The sequence below is a fragment of the Oncorhynchus tshawytscha genome, linkage group LG24, assembly GCF_018296145.1.
Source record: "Oncorhynchus tshawytscha isolate Ot180627B linkage group LG24, Otsh_v2.0, whole genome shotgun sequence".
Lineage (NCBI taxonomy): Eukaryota > Metazoa > Chordata > Actinopteri > Salmoniformes > Salmonidae > Oncorhynchus > Oncorhynchus tshawytscha.
This window is the reverse complement of record NC_056452.1, coordinates 21,114,545-21,127,014: the sequence shown is the minus strand read 5'-3', so window position 1 is coordinate 21,127,014 and position 12,470 is coordinate 21,114,545. Positions and strand designations below refer to the sequence as shown.

At 43.3% G+C, this 12,470-nt stretch overlaps 1 protein-coding gene across 1 annotated transcript in view; it reads left to right on the top strand.

Annotated features, from left to right (window-relative positions):
• The window catches only part of LOC112223231 (protocadherin-15-like), a 308,092-nt gene that overhangs the window by 235,197 nt on the left and 60,425 nt on the right, over positions 1-12,470 (top strand). The window contains exons 21-23 of the mRNA XM_042305516.1: positions 3,911-4,027; positions 7,690-7,830; positions 7,947-8,059. Of these exons, the coding sequence (XP_042161450.1) occupies positions 3,911-4,027; positions 7,690-7,830; positions 7,947-8,059 (371 nt within the window). The remainder of the gene's footprint in view (positions 1-3,910; positions 4,028-7,689; positions 7,831-7,946; positions 8,060-12,470) is intronic.

Here is a 12,470-nt window from a genome sequence, read left to right as displayed (position 1 = left end):
GTCAGACACAGTGTCTTCGGAAAATAAGACTTATTTAGTACTGATGTCCTCTACCAGTGACTATGGGTTTGGCATAGCTCCACATAAAGCTGTTGCTTTTGTGGTTCACACACACGGTCTAATGATCTCTCCCAAGCCTGAAGTTAAAACAGTCCCTCCGCTGCACGCCCCGCTGTGTCAGCCATAATGAAGTCTCATGGTCTGCTATTGAGTGTACAGCTCCTTCAGAAAGTATTCACACCCCTTGACTTTTTCCACATTTTGTTGTGTTACAGCCTGAATTTAAAGTTGACTAAATTGAGATTTTGTGTCACTAATCTACACACAATACCCCATAATGTTAAAGTGGAATTTTGTTTGTTGAACATTTTGGGAATGAATAAACATTTTAAAGCTGAAATGTCTTGAGTCAATAAGTATTCAACCCCTTTGTTATGGGAAGCCTAAATATGTTCAGGCGTAAAAATGTGCTTAACAAATCGCATAAGTTGCTTGGACTCATTCTGTGTTCAATAAAAACACAATTTTTGAATGACTACACCATCTCTGTACCCCACACATACAATTATCTGTAAGGTCACTCAATCAAGTAGTGGATTTGAAGCACAGACTCAACCACAAAGGCCAGGGAGGTTTTTCAATGCCTCGCAAATAAGGGCACCGATTGGTAGATGTGTAAAAAAAATTAAAAGCAGACCATGACTATCCATTTGAGCATGGAGAAGTTATTAATTATACTTTGGAAGGTGTATTGATACACCCAGTCACTACAAAGATACAGGTTTCCTTCCTAACTAGAGTTGCTGGAGAGGGTGGAAACTTCTCAGGGATTTCACCATCATGCCAATGGTGATTTTAAAACAGTTACAGAGTTTATTGGTTGTGATATAAGAAAACTTAAGATGAATCAACAACATTGTGGTTACTCCACAATACTAACCTAAATGACAGAGTGAAAATAAGGAAGGCTGTACAGAATACAAATATTCCAAAACATTCATCCTGTTTGCAACAAGGCACTTAAGTAATAGTGCCAAAAATGACATTTTTGTCCTGAATACAAAGTGTAATGTTTGTGGCAAATCCAGCACAACACATCACTGAGTACCACTCTTCATATTTTCAAGCATGGTGGTGGCTGCATCATGTTATGGGTATGCTTACCATCTGCAAGGACTAGGGAGCTTATTATGATAAAAAAATAAAGCAATAAGCACAAGCAAAATCCTAGAGGAAAACCTGGTTCAGTCTGCTTTCCAACAGACACTGGGAGACTAATTCACCTTTCAGTAGGACAAAAACACAAGGCCAAATCTACACTGAAATTGCTTACCAAGATGACATTGAATGTTCCTGAGTGGCCTAGTTACAGTTTTGACTTTAATCTGCTTGAAAATGGCTCTCTAGCAATGATCAACAATTAACTTGACAGAGCTTGAAACATGTTTTCTAATAATAATGGGCAAATATTGTACAATCCAGGTGTTCAAAGCTCTTAGAGACTTATCGCCTCCAAATGTGTTTCTACAAAGTATTGACTTGGGTGTTAATAATTACGTAAATTAGATATTTCTGTATGACATTTTGGTTTAGTACTCTGCCTAAGTGCTAATGGGAGACTCTCTAGGCCAGGCTGACAGTTGTGAAGGCCGCTGAACGATGAGCAGGGGGAAATGGTTTGCCATGTCCAGCAGCAGTGACAGTGATGGTGCTAGCTACTTCACTAATTCACAAAAATATTGAAATCAATCCAACACTCTGAAGATGCAGCATGTTAATGGAGGGTATCTGTTTACAAACTCATGCATACAGAGACATGCTTCTCATGCTGAGCATCTAACTGTGAGGGGTATCTCTCTTATTGCAGTAGTTCTCATTCTGACAACTGGAAGCATCCACATGCGAGGGCTATCTTTATTATTGTTATTATAGCATAGTAGTAGGAGCGGTATGAGCAGTAGCAATAGTACTAGTAGCAGTAGTAGTAGCAGCAGTATGAGTAGTAGTAGTAGTAATGGTAGCATGGCCTATCTCAAGGTCATCAGACTATTAAATAGCGGCTACCACCGGTTAAACACAACCTTGCACCTTAGAGGCTGCTGCCCTCTGTTCAGAGACCTGGAACACTATTCAGTGGTTACTCAACCCTGCACCTTAGAGGCTGCTGCCCTCTGTTCAGAGACCTGGAACACTATTCAGTGGTTACTCAACCCTGCACCTTAGAGGCTGCTGCCCTCTGTTCAGAGACCTGGAACACTTCAGTGGTTACTCAACCCTGCACCTTAGAGGCTGCTGCCCTCTGTTTAGAGACCTGGAACACTATTCAGTGGTTACTCAACCCTGCACCTTAGAGGCTGCTGCCCTCTGTTCAGAGACCTGGAACACCATTCACTTTAATAATGTTTACATTCAGTTTTACTCATTTCAAATGTATATATTGTATTCTACTGTATTTTAGTCAATGCCACTCTGACATGGCTCGTCCCAATATTTATATATTTCTTAATTCCATTCTTTTACTTTTAGATTTATGTGTATTGTTAGATACTACTGCACTGTTAGAGCTAAGAACACAAGCATTTCACTACATTTGCAATAACATCTGGTAAATATGTGTGTGACCAGTAAATTTGATTTTAGCAGTAGTAGTAGTAATCGTACTAGTAGTAGTATTAGCAGTAGTAGCAGTAGCAGTTGTATCAGTGTTAGTAATAGTAGTAATATTAATGATAGTAATAGTAGCAATAGTAGTACTTGTAGCAGCAGTATTTGTAGCATTATCAGTAGTAGTAGTAGTAGCAGTAGTAACAGTATTTGGAGTAGTATCAGTATTAGCAGCATTAGTAGTAGTAGCAATAGTAGTGGTAGTAGTAGCAGTAGTAGTCATAGCAGTAGTAGCAGTAGTTGGTAGTTTTAGTAGTACTAGTAGTAGTTGCAGTAGTCGTAGCAGTAGTAGCAGCAGTAGCAGTAGTTTGGAGTAGCAGTAGTTTAAGCTGTATCGGTATTAATAGCATTAGCAGTAGAAGTAGTTGGGGTACCAGCAGCAGTAGTAGTAGTAGTAATAGCAACAGTAGTTTAAAAGCAACAGTAGTTTATAGTAGTGGTAGTAGTAGTAGCAGTAGTTTTTAGTAGTAGTAGTAGAGGTTGTGTCAGTATTAGTAGCAGTAGTAGTAGTTGTAATAGCAGCAGTATTAGTTGTAGTAGCAGCAGTAACAGTAGTTTGTAGTAGTAGTTATAGTGGTAGTAGCAGTGGCAGTAGTTTTTAGTAGCAGTAGTAGAAGTTGTGTCAGTATTAGTAGCATTAGCAGTAGTAGTAGCAGTAGCTGTAGTAGCAGTAGTTTGTAGTAATAGCTGCTTTAGTAGTGGTAGTAGCAATAGTCATAGCAGTAGTGGAAGTAGCAGTAGTAGCAGTAAAATCAGTGTTAGTAGCATGATTAGTAGTAGTAGCAGTAGCAATAGTAGCAGTAGGAGTAGCATCAGTATTAGTGGCATTAGCGGTAGTAGTAGTAGCAGCAGTAGTAGTAGGAGTAGTATCAGTATTAGTAGCATTAGCAGTGGTAGTAGTAGCAATAGTAGTAGTAGTTGTTGGTATTAGTTGCAGTAGTTTGTAGCAGTAGTCTGTAGTAGTAGCAGTAGTTTGTAGTAGTAGCAGTAGTTTGTAGTTGTAGTAGTAGCAGTAGTTTGTAGTAGCAGCGGTAGTAGTAGTAATAGAAGCAGTAGTAGAAGCAGTAGCAGAAATAACAGTAGTTTGCAGTAGTAGTTGTAGTAGTAGTATTAGCAGTAGTAGTAGCAGATATAGCAGTAGTTTGTAGTAGTCGTTGCAGTAGTAGGTTTTTACAGTCAAAAGAGCTGTTGATTCAGACACTTATCTCACTAATTACATGGTTGTGTTTCTCTTGTTCTTCTCCAGGATATGAATGACTACTCTCCAGTGTTCAGCCAGGTGGTGTACAGGGGCATGGTAGCTCCCAACGCAGTCAAGGGGACCGTGGTCGCCACGGTACAGGCAGAGGACCTAGACCCTCCTGTGAGTAGACAACAATGTGACGGCTCTGTGCTCTGTGCTTGACTGTAACTTTACAACATGGCTGCCAGGTTTCTGCTCCCATGGCGATGCCGGTGAGACAGTGATTGACTCAGCTCTGTCCAAGCCAGCGATTTAGAGGAGAAAAGGTTACTGTGCTTGTTCATTGTAGTTGTGTTTGCATGACGTGTTTCTAATTAATAAGCATGGTCCACAGAGGATGTTGTCCTATTGTTGGAATGCTTATTGATTTAGATACACTACAGGCACAAAAGTATGTGGACACCCCTTCAAATTAGTGGATTTAGCTATTTCAGCCACACCTGTTGCTGACAGGTTTATAAAATCTAGCACACAGCCATGGAATCTCTATAGACAAACATTGGCAGTAGAATGGCCCATACTGAATAGCTCAATGACTTTCAACGTGGCACTATCATAGGATGCTACCTTTCGAAAAAGTAAATCGTCAAATTTCTGTCCTGCTAGATCTGCCCCAGTCAACTGTAATGTCTTGGAGCAACAACGGCTCAGCCGTGAAGTGGTAGGCCACACAAGCTCACAGAATGGGACCGTCGAGTGCTGAATCGCATAGCGCGTACAAATTGTCTGTCCTGGGTTGCAACACTCACTACCGAGTTCCAAACTGCCTCTGGAAGCTACGTCAGCACAAGAACTGTTCGTCTGGAGCTTCATGAAATGGGTTTCCATGGTTGAGCAGCCACACGCACACAAGCCTAAGATAACCATGCGCAATCCCAAGCGTCAGCTGGAGTGGTGTAAAGCTCCTCCATTGGACTCTGGAGAAAAGTAAACACATTCTCTGGACTGCTGAATCACGCTTCACCATCTGGCAGTCCAACAGACAAATCTGGGTTGGCAGATGCCAGAAGAATGCTACCTGCCTGAATGCATAGTATCAACTGTAAAGTTTGGTGAAAGAGGATCAGGCTCCTTAGTTCCTGTGAAGGGAAATCTTAACGCTACACCATACAATGATATTCTAGACAATTCTGCACTTCCAACTTTGTGGCAACAGTTTGGGGAAGGCCTTTTCCTGTTTCAGTATGACAATGCCCCCATGCACAAAGCGAGGTCCATACAGAAAAGGTTTGTCAAGATCGGTGTGGAAGAACTTGACTGGGATGCACAGAGCCCTGACCTGAACACCATTGGGATGAATTGGAATGCCTACTGCGATCCAGGCCTAATTGCCCAACATCATCAGTGCCTGACCTCACTATTGTTCTTGTGGCTGAATGGAAGCAAGTCCCCCTGTCAGAAATGTTCCAACATCTAATGGAAAGCCTTCCCAGAAGAGCGCAGGCTGTTATAGCAGCGAAGGGGGGTACCAACTCCATGTTAATGCCCATGATTTTGGAATGAGATGTTCAACGAGCAGGTGTCCACATACTTATGGCCAGATAGTGTGCGTCGGTCAGAGTTGGAGTTGTTGCAGTGTGTTTTGGTTATGTTATGCTATTATTTCTGTGGGAGTCAAAGTCTCATCATTTTGGGCTTTCATTTATTTATGTCTTGTATTGGTGGATTTGTTCATTCATACATGAGTTATAGATGGTTATTCATGACAGAGGTTGATATCACTACATGTTCTTACATCTTATAGCCATGGGTGGACCTTCAGGCAGAAATCAATCTGCCTTCTGCATGTCGTATAGGAGCGTATTCCTCATGGTTACTGTGTTGTGGGATTTTATTGGCCTGTGGCCTGAAAAAAATAATACCAGTGTTACCAAGCCGACGTCTCAAGGCGTGGAGAATTATCCATGCCTCGGCAACAAGCTCCTGAATATACAATGGTATTAAACGCTTGATTTCACAAATTCACCCGTCACATTGGTAGATGACTTACGATCTCTCAGAACAAATAACGCACAGAGCAGATGTTATTCATGAATGATAACAGTCAATTGATATGCAGTGGAAGTAGTCTAAGGCATTTCTCAAACGCATAGATAATATTCCATATGTAGCTAGTGCATAGTGGTACAGTAGGACAGAGCTTACTGTATAGAGACAGTTTCCTCTTTAACTTACCTGTCCTGTTATAGGTCAAGTTATTCTAAAGAATTGTGTTATTTATTGGTCACAGCAGTCAGTAGTAGAGGAGGGAAGAAAACAGGACAGAAAAACAAAAGGGAACAGAGGAAAGGAAGAGTAGAGAGCCCCATCGGAGGTCCAGGCTTGCCCCGCTGGAGACCACCTCTGCCTGGCAGGCTTGGCAGGCTGAGCTGAGCCCCTGTGATATCTCTCTGCATGGGTGGGAGGCCCTGGCTGGGCTGGGACTGGTGCTGCCAGCGCTCCACTCCGCATCACTTCTCTCTCTCAGTAGTATGTAAAGCAGTTCTGAGATGACAGGAAAGGCAGGTTCTCAAGCTGAGCTGTGAGATGAATCACTGAAAGAGACGGGGAGGGAGATGGAGACGCCACAGAGCCTTCCTGGCACCTAGCCTGACGAGAGCCTCAAAGCAGGCCAGCCCCCCAGTCTCACACACAGGTCACTCCTGGTCATGAATTCAGGCGAAGAGACGGAGCAGAGAACCTCCATCCCTCTTGTTTTCACTCTCTCTTTCGGCTACTTCCCTTCCTCTCCCCTCTCTCACTCTTTCTCTACCTCTCTCGCTCTCTTTCTTTCTTTCTCTCCATCCAAGTTTGTTGACAGATAAGCTGTGGAGGGTGGGAGTGCTGAGAATGCTGGTCCACAATGCAGATTTTATGTGACGATGTCACTGTTCCCTCCACTGTCCTCAGCATCTCAGAGACAATGGTCTGCCTTTTAATATGAGCTTTTGTAGCACAATCTATCCTATGTCCAAGTTGGTCCTCAAAGAGATGATACTTTTTGAAACTCAAGTCAAAGCTGGATGAGACTCAAGTCAAGTCTCTTTGGTTCTGTTCTGTTGTTTTATCGAACATCTCACAAGTGAATTCAGTGCGCTGTGCAAGCTGTTCAATGTTTTATCCCAACTGTTCAGTATTCATGCAGGGAGGGACGGTTTGGCGTCACAATAGAGAAGATCAGTTGTTAATGAGAGAAAGGTAATCACACTCTGTTGGGCTTCTGATATCAGGAGTTCAATTACTCCTCTCATTTCCCATCTTGTCTAATAATGTTTTATATGCGATACGCAATTAACACGATCCTATGAACAAGCTACACAATCAGCATTCATTATACTGGTATTATTTAATACCCCACCCCAGAGTGAACCCCTCCCCCTTTAATCAATCTGATAAGCAGAGTAGTTGCTTTGTCACTAAATGTTATGATCACACACTGTGAAAGTTGAGGAAGCTAAAGAAAAATCTATTGTTGAAAGTGTAGCTTTCTCTCTATTCAAACAAAGGAAGACACTGCAAGCCTGCTCATGACTGGCTATTGACTGGGAAGACTAATCTCCTTGTTCTTTGCTGCCAGCCAAGCTACTGGGCACAAGCAGGGTCTTAGCATCTCAAGAAGCTATTTTATCATGGAAAATCAACTAGGATAAAAAAAAAAATTGAGAGAGATATGTTTTCTCCCCCTGGAGGCTCTCATTCCCCCTCACTTCACCGCCCAAAATGATCTAGACACCCAAGCGAGTTCCTGCCTTAGAGCTTTGGGTAGATAAATGAACAGGAGGTGTGTGTTTTCCTGTTCACAGGGCACCCCTGCCAGCCGTGTGCGTTACAGACTGGACCTGAATGAGGAACCTTACAGTGGCAGCATCTTTGACGTGGATGAAGTCACAGGCAGCGTCATCACACGAGTCAACCTCAATGAAGAGCCCAATCTAGTGTTTAGCGTGAGTACATACCCATTTACAATTACTGATTTGAGGGGGGGGTGGGGGGGGCTTTTGAGTGACACCCCATGTTCCACTTCATCTATTCAACAAATGTATTTTATTTCCCTCTTCAGCTGGTTATTGTTGCCTATGACGACGGGGAGCCAATGAAAGTCAACAAGACCCTGGTGGTTATCACTGTCCTGCAACCCTCCATCATACCAGTTTTCACCCAGGAGGAATACAGGTACTCTACATGAACAGGACTGTCATGTAGACTATTATTTGATCAAAGTGGAGCCGCGGACACTGGTGGACATGTCAAATGATGTAGCCTATGACAGTGCTCTGTGCTTTTATGAGGTCATAGGTCAGAGCACAGGCTTTCCTGTTTTATGAGGTCATATGGTCAGAGCACAGGCTTTCCTGTTTTATGAGGTCATAGGTCAGAGCACAGGCTTTCTTCTTTTATGAGGTCATATGGTCAGAGCACAGGCTTTCCTCCTTTATGGGGTCATAGGTCAGAGCACAGGTTTTCCTCTTATGAGGTCATAGGTCAGAGCACAGGCTTTCCTCTTTTATGAGGTCATATGGTCAGAGCACAGGCTTTCCTCTTTTATGAGGTCATATGGTCAGAGCAGTGTAGAGACTGTATAGAGACTGTATAGATCTCCAGGTTTTTAGTTACAATGTACAATAAATTTGAAAAAATACTGAAAAAACATTGTTAAATACTCTTCGTAAATGCCTCTTTTTGGAGATGTTAAGGTATTTAAGAGAATGCTAAACTGTTGATGTATTTTCTGAAGGGGTTAGAGGCGATATGGAAACTGTCAGTTAAGCTTTCATTGCTAGTGTTTAATGAATATTCATTATAGCTCACAGCTAGAGTGTGTAGCGCAGCAAATGTACTGTACCACTACACACTTTTGTTTTCTCAAAGGGTAAAGTGCACTTGCTCTGCATGAATTATAGCACTTTTATTGAATTAAGTATTGTACATATATGACATAAGGGGCTAATTAATTCAGCTCCCCTGGCATTGACTCGAGATGGATCAGCATGCTGGAGCTTTGGCTTACTAAATTGCTATTATTGATTTCCATAAAGAAAATAAAAAATATAGTGAGTGCATGCATGCTAAAAACAAGTGGTTCTATATAGTGCCAAATAAGGGTTATTTTGGCTTGTAACCACAATGGGCCCCTTTTTGGTGCTATATGGAACCTAGCCCACTTTGAGGTTTTATGAATAACCAAACTCATAAGGTTCTAAATGGTTCTATAACAGTGGTCACAACCAGTCGATTTCTGTAGGAAAGCCAATGATAAAGGCTTGTGTTTTTTGTGTGTGTTGCACTGTTGGTGGTAGGTGCAGTTGATTCAGAAGCTCTGCGTACTCGGCAAAGTGTTCCCATTTTTTTTTTTATAAATAAAAATCAACCCTTTTTTCTCCCCAATTCCGTGGTATCCAATTGGTAGTAGTTACAGTCTTGTCTCATCGCTGCAACTCCCGTACTTACTCGGGAGAGGCGAAGGTCGAGAGCCTTGCGTCCTCCGAAACACAACCCAACCAAGCCGCACCGCTTCTTGACACAATGCCCATCCAACCCGGAAGCCAGCCGCACCAATGTGTCGGAGGAAACACTGTACACCTGGCGACCGTGTCAGCGTGCACTGCGCCTGGGCCACCACAGGAGTCGCTAGTGCACAATGAGACAAGGATATCCCTGCCGGCCAAACCCTCCCTAACCCGGACGACGCTGGGCCAATTGTGCGCCGCCCCATGGGCCTGTATCGATAGCCCTGCTTTTGTATTATTAACAGTGGCGTGTCTATTTTAATATCGAGGAATATTTCACAATCTCTGATCATAGGAACAACATGAATTGGTGCAAGAGGCAGGTGCGGTGCAACCAATTGCTTTGAACAGTCATCAAACTGTTCAAAGTCGGTCATCAGACTCGGAAACTCTGGCATCTTTCTAGAGCTCCGACTTTCCGACCTGAAGATCACTGACGTCATGATTTCCCAGTTGTCTTCAAAGCACAATGACCAAAAATAAAAAAGTGAATTATTTGCAAATCATTTCAATTTATGCTCAGCTGTGCCTTGCAAGTGCTACACCAACTGATCTATTTTGTTATCAAAGCTCAAGATTTGAAATATAACATGGTCTGAGAAGAGCAATATAGGCATGTCAGGCATATAGCCAATATGCTGTGGAAATGTAATAGGCCTGCCTACTGCACAAACCTCATCCACACATAACTGTTTTTATTAGCTTCATGTTAAGTCATGTTAAAAAATGCATCTGAGCGGTAGATCAGCGGTAGCACCAAAAAATAATTCCTGCTATGGTCACAACCCTTTCAGGGGCTTTATAGAACCTTTATAGAGAATGGTTCTGTAAAGAACATTTCTCAATCTCAAAGGTTCTTTGTGGATCCATACAGGTTTTTATTTGAGTTTAATAGCGTTATTATATTATTACAATTCCACAGGTTTTATTAGCAAGTTGAATCAGTTGTGTTAGCTCTGGAATGGCTGGGGTCCCTGAGTAGAGAACTGGGAACTACTAAGGCCGTACATGAGTCTGCCACGAGACACCATCATTGGTCATATTCATATATAATATGTAATGACATATATGACATAACACAACACACTAGATAAACTGGAATGACACTCTCACCCACGGTTGCACAAAAAGAGCTGTGAGCAAAACACACCCCAAAATATTCTAATGAGCCACCTCCCCTACATTTGAATTACCACTAAAAGAGAACCATCACCCTTACCAAAGAACCTTGAGGGGCCCTCATTTTTGTGTGTGAGCGAAAGCCATTTTTCACCCCCACCACATCGAATCATTTTCAATACCGAATATCAAGTGTATTTGAGACCCATGAAGTCCATGTAAAGTTCTCAACATCTCGACAGGCTTTATATATACAGTATGTTGTGTGCTCCCAAACCATGTAGGTCTCTTAACTTAGTCCAGTTCCCTGTTGCCAGGGGAGTAGAGCTGTGTTGGAATCTGGTGGGAGGGATGTGTGTGTAAACCAGCTCTTTAACAAGCCTCCCTTATCTGTTGATTGATCAAGGCTACAGAGCCAGAAACATGGCCAATGAAAAGCCTTGGATGGGGGATTAAATGGATGCCATGTCCTACACTGTGGTAGAAGGTCACCGGTGATATAGGCTCTTTGGCAGGCGGGGGAATAACGGTGGCTCTTGGTAACAGGCCACCAAGCAGGCAGCACTGCCTGGGTCAGATGTTAATTAGAGCCTGTGGAGACATTAGCCAGGTGTTTGGTCTCCCTCCACAGCCAGGTCTCCACAATCTGCTCCCCTAGTCTCTTTCTCTCCATCCATCCCTATATCCCTCCCGCCTTCTACTCCCTTATATAAATCCATTATTGCATGGAACTCCCTTCCTTCTTATATTACTCAAATGAACAGCAAAGCTGGCTTCAAAAAACAGAGAAAGCAACACCTCACGGCACAACGCCTCTCCCATATTTCACCTAGATAGTTTGTGTGTATGTATTGATAAACTCAACAAAAAAAGAAACGTCCTCTCACTGTCAACTGCGTTTATTTTCAGCAAACTTAACATGTGTAAATATTTGTATGAACATAAGATTCAACAACTGAGACATAAACTGAACAAGTTCCACAGACATGTGACTAACAGAAATGTAATAATGTGTCCCTGGACAAAGGGGGAGTCCAAATCAAAAGTAACAGTCAGTATCTGGTGTGGCCACCAGCTGCATTAAGTACTGTAGTGCATCTTCTTCTCATGGAATGCCCCGGATTTGCCCGTTCTTACTGTGAGATGTTATCCCACTCTTCCACCAAGGCACCTGCAAGTTCCCGGACATTTCTGTGGGGAATGGCCCTAGCCCTCACCCTCCGATCCAACAGGTCCCAGCTCAATGGGATTGAGATCCGGGCTCTTCGCTGGCCTTGGCAGAACACTGACATTCCTGTCTTGCAGGAAATCATGCACAGAACAAGCAATATGGCTGGTGGCATTGTCATGCTGGAGGGTTGTGTCAGGATGAGCCTGCAGGAAGGGTACCACATGAGGGAGGAGGATGTCTTCCCTGTAACGCACAGCGTTGAGATTGCCTGCAATGACAACAAGCTCAGTCCGATGATGCTGTGACACACCGCCCCAGACCACGGCGGACCCTCCACCTCCAAATCGATCCTGCTCCAGAGTACAGGCCTCAGTGTAACGCTCATTCCTTCGACGATAAATGCGAATCCGACCATCACCCGTGGTGAGAAAAAAAAACACGACTCGTCAGTGAAGAGCACTTTTTGCAGTGACAGTAGGTTTGTGCCCATAGGCGACATTGTTGCCGGTGGTGTCTGGTGAGGACCTGCCTTACAAAAGGACTACAAGCCCTCAGTCCAGCCTCTCTCAGTCTTTTACGGACAGTCTGAGCACTGATGGAGGGATTGTGCGTTCCTGGTGTAACTCGGGCAGTTGTTGTTGCCATCCTGTACCTGTCCAGCAGGTGTGACATTCGGATGTACCGATCCTGTGCAGGTGTTGTTACACGTGGTCTGCCACTGCGAGGACGATCAGCTGTCCGTTCTGTCTCCCTGTAGCGCTGTCTTCGGTGTCTCTCAGTACAAACA